The sequence below is a fragment of the Rattus norvegicus genome, chromosome 3 (genome assembly GCF_036323735.1).
Source record: "Rattus norvegicus strain BN/NHsdMcwi chromosome 3, GRCr8, whole genome shotgun sequence".
In the NCBI taxonomy this organism is placed as follows: Eukaryota; Metazoa; Chordata; class Mammalia; order Rodentia; family Muridae; genus Rattus; species Rattus norvegicus.
In genome coordinates, this window is record NC_086021.1 from 42295035 (window position 1) to 42310567 (window position 15533).

Consider the following 15533-nt stretch of genomic DNA (forward strand, 5'->3'; position numbering starts at 1 on the left):
TACCTACTTCCTACTGGCCTGGCAGACTCAACACAAGTCTCACCCACCAGAACAAGTTCTCTCTGAGCATGTTAGTTATCACCCCATCCTTTCAAACAGTGTTTAAAATGCCTTTACAGAATGTCTTGAACTAAACTGGGAAATACAAAAAGGAAAGAGTTTCAACCCTGAGACATTACTATATTCTGCATATACCTCAGCACAATGGGATCTGTCCTGAATAAGCATTTGCTTACACACAGATGATTATCTGGTCACTGCTGAAACAGTACGGAAGAAGTAACCAGCCAGGTTACCAGACAAGAATCAATTAGACACTCAAAGCTAATCTTTCTTCCTTTCCTCCATCCCCTGATTTTGGTGACTACTCCTTCTCTGCAAGGTGATCTAGTGGGGGATGAAGCTTAGAAAAGGCTGTAAGCCTAACAGGACCTTGGGTGCGTCATGATCCCTCCACACTCAGACAATTTCAAATGAAGTACACATTCTTGCTCTTCTCTCTTACAGTCAGATGATAAAATGAGAGAATACATGGGAAAGGCTCGCTTCTGCAGAACTACTAGCATTATTATTTTTGATAAGTCTTAGTTTCAGAAAGAACAACCTTAAAACAGCACAGGAGGTGGCAAGACATCAGTGCTGACAGGAGATTTGATGACCACTGTGCAAGTACCACTCTTGTACAAGTACAGAATAGAGTGTCAGAAGGTTGTATGTCTGTTCCCTAAGGTAGGAAAACACAGCAGCAGAGATCAGGAAGTACCTTTACCCGGGCACTGCTCATCCCATGGCCCATGCTGGTCTATTTGCTAAGTCAGACAGTTTCATAGACCTGAGCACACTTGTGAGCCTCAGAATTTGGGTTCATTTATTTGACACTGCTAACAACTAACTTAAAAAACAAAAACAAAAACCTGACATTAAAACCTCTATATTCCTCATAAATGAGTCTAATTGTGATGATGTCTTCTATATTGAAGTTATGTCCACCTAAAAGGAACAAAAGAAGAGAAAATACAGTCTCCCAAATAAAATGGAATCTTCTTTACTTTGTTTGATTGGCGTATCTGTAGAAATTAATTTAAGGAATATAATAAATGTAAAGACAAACTATTGTGTACTAAATATCAAAATATATCCCTAAATAATGTTACAAAAGAAAAAATAAAGAGCACCACTGGTGTAAGTGATTTGCACAAATGTGTTTTATAAGAAAAAAAAAGTTTCCCACTAACAATGAAGAAACCTCCAATGTTACAGGTGACAAAAAGGAGGCAGAGAGACAGAGAGGAGAGGATGCTTCAGAATTATCCATAGAGGAGTACTACTTTTATTTCAGAACAAAATCATCCAGATGATCAGGGAATCAGGGTGATGTGTGCAGTGTAAATGTGAGGTGTGTGTTTGTATGTACACAAGTGCATACATACTGCATTGCGGTGGGAAGTGTCTTCTAATGTTAGTTTACAAAGTTAATTAATTACAAAGTCAATTAAAGAACACTTATCCAAGAAGATCACCCTTCTAACAAGCAGCCCTATCAAAATATCTTATATAGTTTGCTAAATATTTAGCTATATTTAGCTTTGTTAATTTGTATAACTGGCTTTTCATAATTTGTAATACAGTTCTTAGGTGGCTAGAAATTTTATACATTGCCAATTCATATACATAAATGCAAAATTTCATTGAACATCTGTCAACAATACCCTACACTTCTTGCTATTTTTTAATAAGAAGCAATAGGATAAGGAGGAGAGAAGGGACTCTCATTTAAAGACAGACCACTCAAGGCTATTCTGTTCTGAGCAGGGACCTGCTACTAAAACAGCTTGGTGCCGGGTTTTAAAAGCTCTGAGTCTAAAAGCACTACAATGGATGATTGGCTTAAAACAACAGGTGAGAGGCAGGTAGCATACTGATGCTGAGTGGCCAGCAGCATTCCAGAGCTGCTTTTAGGACTCAAACTCCTTTGGATACTAAGTCTCATCCCACACCACTCTTGACTTCATTTATGCCCAATAAACCAAGATACTAGTATTACAACATCTAGAAATGAACTCAGTAGCACACCATCTACATGCTCTCTACACCACTCAAATCCTTTATAGCTCATTCCTTATTTATGGAAGCTAAAAATGCATGATAGACTCTTCCTAAAGAAGGTTTATATTATACAGCTTTCTTGGAACATGTTATGAAATTTATTAGTCATAATTTGTATATTTTCTACAAGATCAATAACACTAAAAGTGGAATTAAGGGGGGGGGGACCCATAATACACATAGTCTCAGTTCAATTTCCCAAGAAAACAAAAAAGAGACAAAAAGTAAGTAGACAAATGAATGATCACAAAGAAATGCTTCACTGGAATAGAGACCACAACAAACAGTTCTTGAAGATAAAATAAATATCACTACCTTTGCTAACATTAAAAGTTGCAATTAAAGAAAGTTAGATGAGGTCTTTGAAAAACAGTTGCCATCGTGCAGTGGATGATTTAACAAAATAAAACAAGCCTCGTACCATTTCAGTTATCCTAGAGTTCTTATAGTTGTACCTTTCCCTATAAACCATTTCTTGTGCTTTGAACACCAAGGACTGTTTAGAAGCTCGTGAATGTTTTAGTATTCATGCCTATAGAGAATGGCAATTCCCCAGAGGTGCCACCTTCAGTCACTTGTAAAACACTACCTAGCAACTTATCTTTTAAGCAGTAAAATGCTTCTAAACAAGATAGGTCCACATCTTTTTAAATTTGGAGTTGAAACCAATGGCTAACAAACAATAAAGCCAGATGGTCATATATTATTTGTTTAAGCTGAGTATATTAATATTTGAATGCAAATTCAATAGTATTGAGTTAAATACCAACCATTCTTAATCATGGTCTAAGTCTGATAACCAAAATCAAAAATTTAGTACCACACAAAATACATCTTACAAACTGTGCAACACATAGCTCTAAGCTTTAAACTTTTTGATAGTGTCAATAAAATTCCCAGAAAAGGAGAATACTGCAACTCTCCCTGGAGCAGAGGTGCATTAAATCATGGTTAAACAGACAGAATGTTAAGAATGGCATGGCTTTTATTTTCTATAGCAGGTTTATTACTACCCCTTTTTTGTTTTTACTAATAAAGTGTGAAAATCTGACACTACCTGTCCACATAGAAGGGAAAACAAAACTTGGTCAAAGTCTGTAGAACTTCCTGTGGAAAGAAAGAGAGATAATTTAAACATCTATTGGGACCAATAAATCTAACATTAATCATAGAACACCATCTAGCAACTTTACCCTAAAGAAAGAGGAGACAGATGAAGAAATATGTGCTTTATCAATTACACGGGAGGAGTATGAGGCAGTCAATCATGAGAAATAATAAACATGATCAAACTTCATTAAAAATGAAAAATTAATCAAGAATCACACATGGGCAAGCAGCAGGAGCCATGCAGGAAAGCTCCGAGGGGAGGGAGGTGCTTGGGTTGCCTCGTGTTAACACCCCTCCAGGGACCATCTCCAGCCTGACCATATGGATCAGAGTGAATAACACTGAGCCACATGGGTTTGGCCTGGCAGGGCCGCTGTTGCTGGCACTGTTTTTGCCTGTTACCTAGGAACAGAGGGGGCCAGGATTAGACAATGCTTCCAAGCATCAATAGGCCAAATTATAGAAGAGTAGAAAGCCAACTTGAAGTTAATTGTTACTGGAAATTCTTAACTTCACTTTTACAGTTTAAAACTTTATCTGGTTGCTTTATCAAGAAGTTGTCATACAATAATTTTGGAATCAAACTATGACCACTGATTTTTAAACATCATTATCTTAATTAGACATACTTACCTACTTGAAACCTATAAAAATCCAAAGCAAACATCAGTATGAATAAATGATTTTATAAATGCTGAGGCACATTAAGGCAAACACACTATTCAGGAGAAGGGCATGAGAAGAAGCAGCATCTCAAAAACTTGTTTATAAAAGACAGCGTTCTTACATTAAGAGAAGAACATTGGGATATGCAATATAATACAAGTGGGGAACTTTTCCTAACAGACACATTTTACATATACATACACGAGCACTGCTAAATATATGTGTGTGTGTGTGTGTGTGTGTGCGCACACACACACACACACACACACACACAATTATTACTCTCTTTATAGAATTTCCTATAGCTTGACTTAAATTTGACCACAGGTTTGAACAGCCTACAGTTGGTGCTTAACATAAGGTCACTGACCAATAATGCTATAAATTTTTAAAAAGTATTCCTTTCATGAATTTGATTTTGTTTTTAACTATTTAAAAGCCCAACCTCAAGACAAAATGAAGAACACTTTTTTGGGGGGGAGGGGGACATTGGGAAACTGGTTCAAATTAAAACAAACCTGCCTGTTGCAAGTACTAATCCAAGTGATAAATTAAAGATCAGTTTATAAATGTAGCACTTTTCTAACCAATAATAATGAATTATCAATGCTAACAGAATTGATGCTTCTCGCTTCATTTATTTTTAAAAACAGTTCTATCATTCAAGAAATAAACCACATCAATCTAATAACCCACTCAGTGAAGCAGAAATCACATTGACTTGCTCTGTCAGTGTTCTGCCAACACAATTCAATTGAGAATATCCTAGTTTTAATATCATCTTGGATTGGGTCCACTACATACATCTCAGCACTGTTAAGGCATGCTAGAAAACTGTAATGACTGAAAAAGTAGCTAAGAATATAAGCATATTTTAGAGGAATTACCTATCAACTGGACATTCTTAGTGGCATTTAGCAGTCTACCTATTGTGGCTTCAAACCACTAGTGTGTAGCTAAAATAGGGCATTATATAGATCAGTTTCTCTGTACATATTATTATCAATCAGATGCTGAAAGAGAAATTGTATAAAACACTCATTTTAATGGAATTATAAGAATATATAATCCACATACAAAGCTCCCATCACACCATGAAAACACCAAAAAGCATATCTCAACTTAATACACATTCTTTAAAAAATACCATGTGCTCATTCATTGCCCACACCAGCAGCTACAAAGACTGCCATCTTTTACTCCTCAAAAGTTTCAGGTACAGAAAGCACTTCTCTACTCTATGCTGGAGTTGTGCCTGCAAAAGGCCTCAAAAGATTTTTGAAAGAAAGGACCCCCATGGCTACAAGAAAGCATTGTGCTCTACAGCTGAGTCAAAGGAATCGAATATGCCCAACTTATTACTCACTACAATATAGAAACTACTTACCACTTTCTTATGTCAAAAGTAATAACCGACCATGAACTTGACTGTCAAGTAATATTCGAACAAATATGGAAATGACCAGTATAGGCTGAGTATAATCTACCTCCCACAAACTCTAAACTCTCCTTTCTATAAAACAAAGTAGTGGAGTAGGAGAGACAAGAGAAGAGGTTATGTAGAAAAATGCAGGCTCCTGTTTACATATTATCGTATGTTTCTTCAAGTTTGTGATGCCATAAGAGCTTGATATTTCAATTTAAGTCAAACAAGATGGTAGTGTGCTGTCAGAGGGGGATAATGAGCACCTATCTTGTAATAGACAAAATCACATGATCACAGCCATAACTAAAATATCTGCTTCTGAGTCTGGGGAGAGAAAAACAAGAGAGGGAAACAACCAATGTTTTTTGTAAAGAAAAGCTGCCAATTTTATGCATACTGATGCTTGCATTATATACAAATATTCAGTTACCTTATTCTCTTTGTCCAAAGAAAAACACAATTATTCAGATATGGAAAGATTACTCTCCAAGGGAGGAGGGAATAAAACCCTGGTTTGAATATTTTTTTGAGCCTTCTAGTTATTGCAGAGTATCCCTGAATCTTTCAACACTAATTTTACTGGGGAAACAATCATCGACCAGTTACCAAACCCCCTTCTCTGAACAACTATGTCTGGCTAGGAAACTTGGTTTGTAGATGTCAATTTTGCTGTTTTTCTCCCCCACACAAGCTCTTTCAGCCAGTCAACCTCAGCTCAGCCGCCATTCCTGGAACATAAGGGGGTTTTGGAAATGCAGGGCAGCTGATGAAATGTAAACGATCTAATTGCAGAGGCAGGGGTGGGGACGACTGTGTGCCAGTTCCCCAGATCAATTCCCAAGTTTATAGTTTCACAAATCTTCTCATATACAGTCTGATTTTTCAACAGTTTAATGAGCAAAAATAAATAAATAAATAAAAGTGAATCTATAGTAGCCAGTCACCACAGTTAAAGTGCAGGGCATGAACTAGATCCCAGGAGGGAACCAGTCCACCATGTCACCACTGGCTTTAGGACATTCGCCACCTGGTTCCATGTCCCCAGGTTCCAACTCTTTTCATAATCAAAACACTGCTGACATTATAAACCCCAGATGGGTTTTCTAAAATCTCTCCCAATCAATATATCCAACACATAACTTATTGGAGACAACTCTGAGCTCATTGATTAAGGTGAGTTCAGTAGCAAAGTTTTCAAAATAAATGAGACAAGAAAATAGCAGTCAACCTCTTTGTGTCACCAGACAATTTATAAAATAGGCAATTTTCAAAATGCTTTCTTTCTAACAAAATATATGATTTTTTTATGTGGGAAGAAACTAGAGTGGGGAGGGAGCAGTTATGCATATATTAAACAGCCAGCTGTATGGGAACAGGAAAGCAACATCCACCAGGAGACCAAGTCAACACAGCCAAGGCAGGACGACACAACAGAAATCAGAAAAGAGCTCAGGGCTAATCTTGGTCCGCTCTGGGTACATCTTACCTAATGGAAAGTCTCACTGCAGGTCAGAAAGCCCATCAAGAGAATTTTTCTCACTGTGGAGAAAGAGGGGGTATGTTCTAACACTGAGCCATTCTCTCAAGAACTAAGTCAAGTTTTATATCTATAATATCTATTATAGAGCCCTATGTGGGAGTAAAGCTTTGAAAACTAAATTCGATGAATTTATCAGACTGTTAATCACAGGAAGGTTTGACCGTGTCTCTCTAAATGTGGGCTTTGAAGGGATGTAGGCAACCCTGTAACAGATATCCTTTCCTAGATCAAATACTTTTTTTTCATCTTCAACAAAACATACAAACAAAAAATAATTTTTATTTGGCAGATGAAAACAGCAGTCAGACTTGGACATACATACCTCACAAGTGCCCTCTGAAGGACAAATGTGCCAGATGACCTTATCCTGTCTCCTGGAAGTAAGGAACACTGAGATGAGGCACAGCTGGTATAATTAGAGGACAGAGGGGGGAAGATGTGCAAGAAAACATCTAAGAAGTACTGTGAATAAATGAATGTATCTTACAATACATAAAGCTACAATTAGCCTTTCAGTGCATCCTAAAAGCTTAGAGCAGCTGATAATTTACCTTGAGGTAAGGAAGGATAAAAAGGAGGGCAGCCAGGGGTAGAACAGTTCCTCAGTTTTTTTACATCTAATTTATTTGTTAATTTCAAAATCATAGGTACGTGAGGAAAAGAGAAGCTCAAATTCCTACCATACTGTGTTCAGATTGTTTTTTAGAGTGTGAGGAAAAACTGACCCTCCCACTCCTCGAAGTGAGAGCAGCTCCAATTCACTGATGGGACAGGAAGGAAGCCTTTGACTGATATCGAAGCTAAAAGTTACAGAGCACATACAATCTAAACACACAAAAAGCTAACAGAATTTGTACTTTACGCAATTTCAAGTTAAAGCCAGGGACTCTAAGGGAATGCTAACAAAGGTTCTTAATGTTTATGATTAAAAACAGTAAAGCAGAAGCTCCTGGAAGCTTAATTAGCATTAAGTTCAAGGATGTTAATCAGTTAGGAAACTGTAAAATCAGCAAATAAAATTTAATTTTTTCAATATAAACATCAAATTAAATTCAAGATCTACATCATGGTTAAAATCTCTTCTCTTTCCTCTCCCAGTGAGAAAAGGGGCTTTGAATAAAAGGTTTTATAAGGATGGGCTTTCAACACGGAACATAAAAGCCAGGTCAGTTTTTAACACTACTGCTCAAATGCACTGTGTTAACTTTCTCTTTTAGGAATATTCAACATTCACTCCTAGCTTCCTTTTTATAAATTTCAATTTTTAGTAATGCATATAATTATACCTAGCATTTAGAATCAACATAGTAATACAAAGATAACATTAAAATCAAGTGAATTCATCATAATCTATAAGTGTATCATACAATTTCTTTCATATAATAAAACTCATGCTGTGACCAAACCTAGGACCTTGGGCATTTCAAGAAAGTATTCTACCACAGAATGTCCTTCTCAACATTCTCAACATATATTAATTTTTTATACACATTATCAAGAACTTTTAAAGATCCACCTTTGCACAGCAATGTATGACCTCTCAAGTCCAAAGTTAAAAATTAGGTTTTTTATTTTTTAAAACAAATTTAGTTTATCATCTTGTGTTCCTTCCTTTCATCCGAATAATTCCCTACAGACAAGTTCACAATATTAAAAAGCATCCTCTATTCCAAAAGTTCATCTAATGAACTTTAAACTCCACAGCAAAGAGTCAAAAACCAGAGAGGCCTGTGTCGAATGCCAATACAATTTTTAAGGTTATTGTCAGATAGTTCCAAAATGAACAAATGATGTGGTTATCATTTCATATAATTGACATTTTGTAACATCAGGAGTACAGAAGTAGACTTCACTTTAGCCCTCTAAATTGTTTAAGGCTGATCAATTCCTTAATCATTTATATTCCTGTTATCTGAGCATGTGTGTTACAACAATTCTAAAAGGAAATGGAAAAGGCCTCAAGTCAGCAAATACCAAAGGAACAGAGTCTCTGCAGTAAAACCACAAACACAATTTCCCTCAAGAAGTCATTTGCCCTCAGGAAAATACTATTAAGAGGAAGGAAGGAAGGAAGGAAGGAAGGAAGGAAGGAAGGAAGGAAGGAAGGAAGGAAGGAAGGAAGGAAGGAAGGAAAAGAGAGGCAGGCAGACGGACAGACAGAAAGAAAAAAAGAAAAGGAAAAAGAGCACTGATAAAAATACTATTTTGTAAGCATATTAAAAGCTGTCAGCTTTTAAATATTTTAAATGCACACAAAAATGTGCACAGATGGGCATCTTTTCTGCTCACATTAGTCTAGAAAAAAATCTTTCATTATCAAGCTCAAAGTCCTTGAATTTTTTAAACTTAATTGTGCCTCTATTTCTTAGAATTCACACCCCAAGGCCAAAGCTTTCCTGCCACCAGTCCTTCAAATCTGACTTGGACATTACACGGGAGGAGGCTCCAAGCCTCCCTGAGGTCTCACTCCTTTTACAACACACGAAAAAGCAGTCGATAATGGGCCCATGCTGAATTCACTGCTCCCCGCGTCTCCTCTTGGGACACAAGCCTAGCAGATGTGATAAAAACTGTGTCAGAGAAGTGGCTCTAGTTTGTGCCTTAATGACAACTTAAACCTCTAAACCAATACAACCAAAAGATGAACAGAGCTGCCTGTTACCTCTCTCTGCTGCCAATCTTCCAATACCTTGGAACTAAATTAGCGCCTCTCCCCACAACTTCCCCTGCCACCCCTCAAAATCTATTCTAATTTTAAAAGATAAATGAGTTCAGAAAACACACTGGTAGCACAAGTGTCTGGGTGCTGTGTGTGTGGATGTCCTATAATTAAGCACTGACACATATATCATAGAGTTTGTATTTTCTCAAGGTATGATTGAGCATTCAAATGTCATAAAAGACTGCCTACTAAACTCCCTCTGATCACCACCCCAGTACCATATTCACATATACCGCTGGGAGATTTACAGGCTCCAAAAAATGCTTAAAGGTCTAAAGATTATTTTTAAACATGTTCAAACATAGGAGAGGTGATATTCTGAGTTAATGAAACATTCTAATTATTAAAATTTATACAGGACAATTTCTTAAACCATGGGTGGTTATACTTTTCTTTTAACTCCTAAGAACTCTTTGTCTTATCTAATGATATGGTACTATAAAACTCTATTTAAATGTGTACCTCTGATAACATTTTCTAAATTCTATAATTCAGCCTTCAGATGATGGGTCTTTTTACCCAGTATCTTGAAAGCCTATTCAGTCACAATTGCATACCCACTTAATCAGCAATCATTGTTCTGGGATGTGGGACTTTGTTGTAAAGACAAGCACCAAAACCTTTAAAAAAAATTTTTTTTTCAGAACTGGCATAAGAAAAAAGTGATCTTTGTCAGACAAGGACAAATTTATGCAAATCTTTTATAAACATTCACAAACATTTATTTAGCTTTTGAAATGTTGGCCTCATTTGAGAGCATGAAAATGAGGGGGAAGTAGGAAAACGCAAAGGACAGCTTAGAAGCTGGCACGCTACATAAATATTCAGAAGGAAGATTATAGGATTCATGTTAGGCTGTCTTAGGCTTCTCCAAAGTCCACATAGAATAGCAAAGAACAAAACTAACGAGAAGTGCAGCAGATGTTAGACAATGCATCGGCCTCTTTTCCTCTCTCACTTGGCTATACTTGGACGCTTTTATATTTCCTTTCAATATGGTTAGGTCATTCAAGGATTCTCCTATAGACTCTGTATTGTGGCTACAGATCTATAAGCTGGGGGTCTGTCAGCTTTCCAAAAGTTTCCAATGAAAAGGCATTATGCAAATTCTACCTCTCTTACCCTCTTTCAGGGGGGAAAAAAGCCTCCAGTATGCAGTCATCAGAGTATTGGAAGCCCCAGCCTTCATTTCTGTATGGCTGTGTTTGCCTCAGGGCCACGCTGCTTGTTTTGACAGTGGATCCCCCTAGATAGTTGGGATTAGTCGAGCTTGTTTGGATAAACTTGAAATCAAGGCCTTCTCTAGGTAGACAGCTAGATGTAGCTACCGAGTTTCCAGCTGCCTCCTCCTTTCATCCCCAAACAACTGCAGATTCACAGTAGCTATCACAGCCACAGGCTATGTCACATACATAAGTACAAAATTAAAGGCTGCTAAAAGAAGCCTTTGTAAGTCTTAGTGCTAAAATAAGGAATCTGTACTGCTTGGTTTATACAAATTATTCTAGCACTACCAGTGTGGAACTGAACCTATCAGTTAACAAGGCATGTTAATCAAGGCTCCCGGCTTCTTCTGATGGACAGGATCATGGTTTAGTAATTCACCTAACCTCCACTTATTAGCTCTTGCATGAGGATAATAGCTGAAAAGGTTGAAAAGGAAATAGCAGCCTTTATTTATCCAGTGCCAGGGAATGTTAGATACCATCAACAAACACTGCAAGCAGAAAACGGGAATCAAAGTGTAAATATTAGACCTGCTTTAGAAAGAGTATGATTTACAAATTGATTAAACAGGGCTCCACTGCAGAGTCATCTCTATTTCAGAACTAATATTTCTCACAACTTACAGTGAAAGGAAACGAGAGGAGGAGTCAGAACTGAGGAAACTTGTAGTCAGAACACAGTGATAGCATTCTGTTACCAAGACAGAAGGCAGGTGATATGAAACACTAGCAAAATAAGAAAACTATGTAAGAGGTTTCCTAAAATCTAGCATTCAATATTTTACTCTTTTTTTAAAATCTCTTCATCTTCAGAAGGCTAGGGAAATATAAGAATTCAACCATATATATATATATATACATATATATATATATATATATATATATATATATATGTTTTATTTTACTCCAATTCCAACATACATGAACTACCAATTACCTGTGGCTACCTGAGAAAAACTAAGGGCAGCAACTGGACTGACATTAGTTTAAACATATTTTGGAATTCTTCTGTTCCCCATAATGTTTGTAAGTCCTTTCCCTCTCTTATGTAATGTCAAATCACACGAGGCCGCTTTCCACAAAAGCTGTCACTCATCACCATATGCTCTCAGGAGTCAGCTACTCTTGTCACTATTTCAAAGAGAAGCCTAAAGTACTGAAGCTCTTCTGGAGCTTACTGTCATGGGCTTCGTTTTTTGGACGATTTAGAACCTACAGATCTGTTTAAGAACATATCAGGGCTTGAAGTCAGTTACATTTTCTATCACATAGTCTACTTTTAAAATCCCTAAAAAAAGGTCAAAAGGAAACAATAATCATAATTTGAAAGTGACCAAAAAAAAAAAAAAAAGGAACAACATTTCCCCACAGACAGGCGTGGTAGCACACACTACAATCCTAGCACTCAGGAAACTGAGGCAGGATGGTGAATTTAAGAAAAAACTGAGCTACACAATGAGGCACTGTTTCAAGTCGTCGCCGCCGCCATCGCCGCCGCCGCCACCACCACCACCACCACCACCACCACCACCACCACCACCACCACCACCACCACCACCACACCACACACACTTAAAAAGAAATGAAAAGAAACAACCTATTGTTTAGAAACTACCACTAGTTTTCCAGTCAGAATCTGACCAGCTGACTCCATTGAGCAAACCTGAGCAAAATGCCAGCCATACAAAATTGAAAAGGAGAATGAAAAGAACAAGAAGAGGAAGAGGAGGAGAAGGAGGAGGAAGAAGAAAGAAAAAAAGGAGAGAGAGAGAACTAATATAAAGACTCAAAAGTATCCCAAACTCTAGAAACCCCCAGGACAGAGATTCTTAACCTGTGGGTCATGACTCCTTTGGGGATCAAATGACCCTTTCACAGGGATCACATATCAGATATCCTGCATATCAGTATACATTATGATTCAAACAGTAGCAAAATTACACTTATGAAATAGCAATGAATTCATTTTATATTAATGGTTACCACAACATGAGAATTGTATTGAAGGGTCACAGCATTAGAAAAGTTGAGAATCACTTTCCTAGAAGGTAAAAGGACACAGCTAACCATACTGGTTCCATGATAAACCAGCAATCCCATGTGATTGTTGCTACACAGGCAAACGTCTACTACAGGCCTTTTAAACAAAAAACTTCTTAAAATATTCAACCAACTGTAGGATTCTTTTCCAACACCTAGCATTCACAACTATTTGTGGCTAGACCTATCACCAAAGCATTTCCTCCTTTCGTTCACAATCCCCAAATGAGTCCATGGCTTTTCTAAGCAAACAAACAATTGCATGTCTCTGAATTTGTCACCATCTTTCCACTTGATATTCATTTTGTTTGCAATTATTTCTGAAGCAGCATTAGCGGGGAGACAGTCTTCCTAATGCCCCACTCAGCATTTTCTCCTATACCATTTCTTGTCCAATGTTCTGTTAGATGAAGAAAATGGATGGCCTTCTTCCTGCACCCCTGTTGAACTCCTTTCCATATAATGTTTCCCGGGACTTTCTCTTTCTTCTCTCTTTGCAGCCTCCTCTACTACAGTTTCTATAGGTAAATCACTCAGCTCAGTTCTGTTCTGGACAGCTCCCCAGTTCTAGGCCCCAGTTCAACATGTCGAAGATCCAGGCTCACCATCTATACAGCTCTGACCCATTCCATCTGAACACGAAGGCTCTCAGACCACTGATTCTTTCAGGGGGTAGAAGATCCATTTGTCTGACTCACATTCAAACATTCACCATGGATATTAGATTCCAAGAAACACCTTTGGGTCCCTGAAACCTTTCTAAGTGCTTGAAAATATGACAGAGGGTAAAGCAGCACCTAAAGTCAAGTCTACTTTAAGACCATCTTAGAAAGACAGCAATTTCCTAGGTGTGTCATTTCAGCATGTTGCTGAACAGGTTGTTTAGTAGCAAACAATGTGCTACAAACCAGGAATGAGACAGACACCGTGTAAGGTGAGACCCTTGCCCACACGGAGTATAAGATCTAACTGGACAGAGGCAAATGAAATAAATGCACGGATGGATCGTTCTGAAACACTCTAAACAAAATAACAGAGTTTAGATGTATTCTGATTTTAATATCTGAATTTAGACATAAGGGTCATGAATAACTTCTCAGAAAGTGACAGAGTGGGAGAAGTTCAAGGAGTGAGCAGAAATTCATAAGGTAAAAATGAAGAAGAGATAGAAAGAGGGAGGCAAAAGCATCAGCAGGAGCAAAGGCCACTGAGCGGGACATGAGCCTTAAGGAAGCTGGCAAGAAGAGAGGCAATGGCAAGTAAAATGGGTGGCAGAGGTCACAGCACGAGGATCCTATGTCCTGGAAGGGAGTGTGGACCTCAGGCTCATGCACTGGGACTCAGTTAGAGGGTGTAGAGCCTTTTGCATCACACCTGCACATAACCTTCCAACTCAGATCCATTCTTAGCCTATACAGACTCTAGGCACTCAAGACTATTCTCCATGAATTCTTCCTGTCTCTTGAGTTCCTATAAAAAATCAATGAAAATAGCTGGCAAGCCAGAGACTGGAATTTACTAGAAAATCAAGTGTTAAAAGTTAAGATTGGGGTTGGGGATTTAGCTCAGCGGTAGAGCGCTTGCCTAGCGAGCGCAAAGCCCGGGTTTGATCCCCAGCTCCGAAAAAAAAGAAAAGAAAAAAAAAGTTAAGATTTATGCATGGCATCAAAAAATGAAAGAAATGGAGAAGACTATTCAAGCCAGTATAAATGTATTAGTAGTTTTTATTATTTATTATTTATGTCTACAAATATGGATTATATAATTTCAAAGACTACATTGATATAAAGTATAAATTTTATCTGAGTATGAAACCAGCATATCTAAATTTTGTGGGGGGTTTTCTCACATGCCAGTGGTCATCTGTTTTCTTAGAGATGTGTAAGTGGCAATTAGAAAGAAACTGAGACTCAGGTCTTATAAAATTAGCTTCATATAGATTGGTGGAAGAACAGAAGATACTGTGTTGTCTCATACCTTATTTGATTAGCATTCTGTCAACAAATACATAGGTACAGCTTGCGAAGTGGCCCACTACGCTGGTTGAAGCTAAAGCCTGTCTCCTGCCTTACTTTCTAGTTGCAATTGTAGAAGTAAAGATTTATGCTAAAGGTTCTTAGACAGGAGCAACCTTACTCCTCTATCATATCTGTATTTCCCTATAATATGTAGCCTAGGATGCTTAAAGGCTTAGGTTAGATACTGTGGAGAGAATGGCTTGTCTGGCAGACAAATAGTACCTGTTTGACCTAGCTGACTTGAGATGAGAAACTGAAGAAGAATGCTGGAAGACTTAGTTTTCAGTCACCTGACTCCGGGCTCATCATCTAAAGTATTTCTTTGCATTCTAGGACTTAATACAATTTCCACATATTATCAACTTCGTATAGAGCATTAAATACTCCTCTATGTTTTATTTCCCTGGTGTTACAAATAAAGATTTCATATTTTTTTTATTTCTCCTATCTGGCTTAAATTCTGAACTCACAGGTCACAGTGTGAACGCTACTTAGTTGTTTAATATTATGAATAAAAAATTTGTATCTTAACATCCATGCACAGTGCCACACCCAAGACCCAGTCCAAAAGCCATGAACATAAAGCAGGCAAGCATTACATAGGCAAGTGTTAAGTGTCCTGGGTTTTCTGATAGAAATACAGACAAGGCAGGGAATAGAGCAATGTCTTAGCAATTAA

At 37.6% G+C, this 15533-nt stretch overlaps 1 protein-coding gene across 26 annotated transcripts in view; it reads right to left on the reverse strand.

Annotated features, from left to right (window-relative positions):
• Dennd1a (DENN domain containing 1A) overlaps positions 1–15533 on the reverse strand; it is a 487315-nt gene that overhangs the window by 320533 nt on the left and 151249 nt on the right. For 13 of the 26 annotated variants that reach the window (NM_001191747.1, XM_039105292.2, XM_039105287.2 and 10 more), the window contains one exon: positions 3164–3213. The exons of 2 other annotated variants lie outside the window; for them this stretch is intronic. In NM_001191747.1, the coding sequence (NP_001178676.1) occupies positions 3164–3213 (50 nt within the window). Of the gene's footprint in view, positions 1–3163; positions 3214–6794; positions 7141–7170; positions 7223–15533 lie in introns of those variants that run through there. 11 more of the 26 variants (XM_039105289.2, XM_063283987.1, XM_063283981.1 and 8 more) reach the window with 2 other exon arrangements.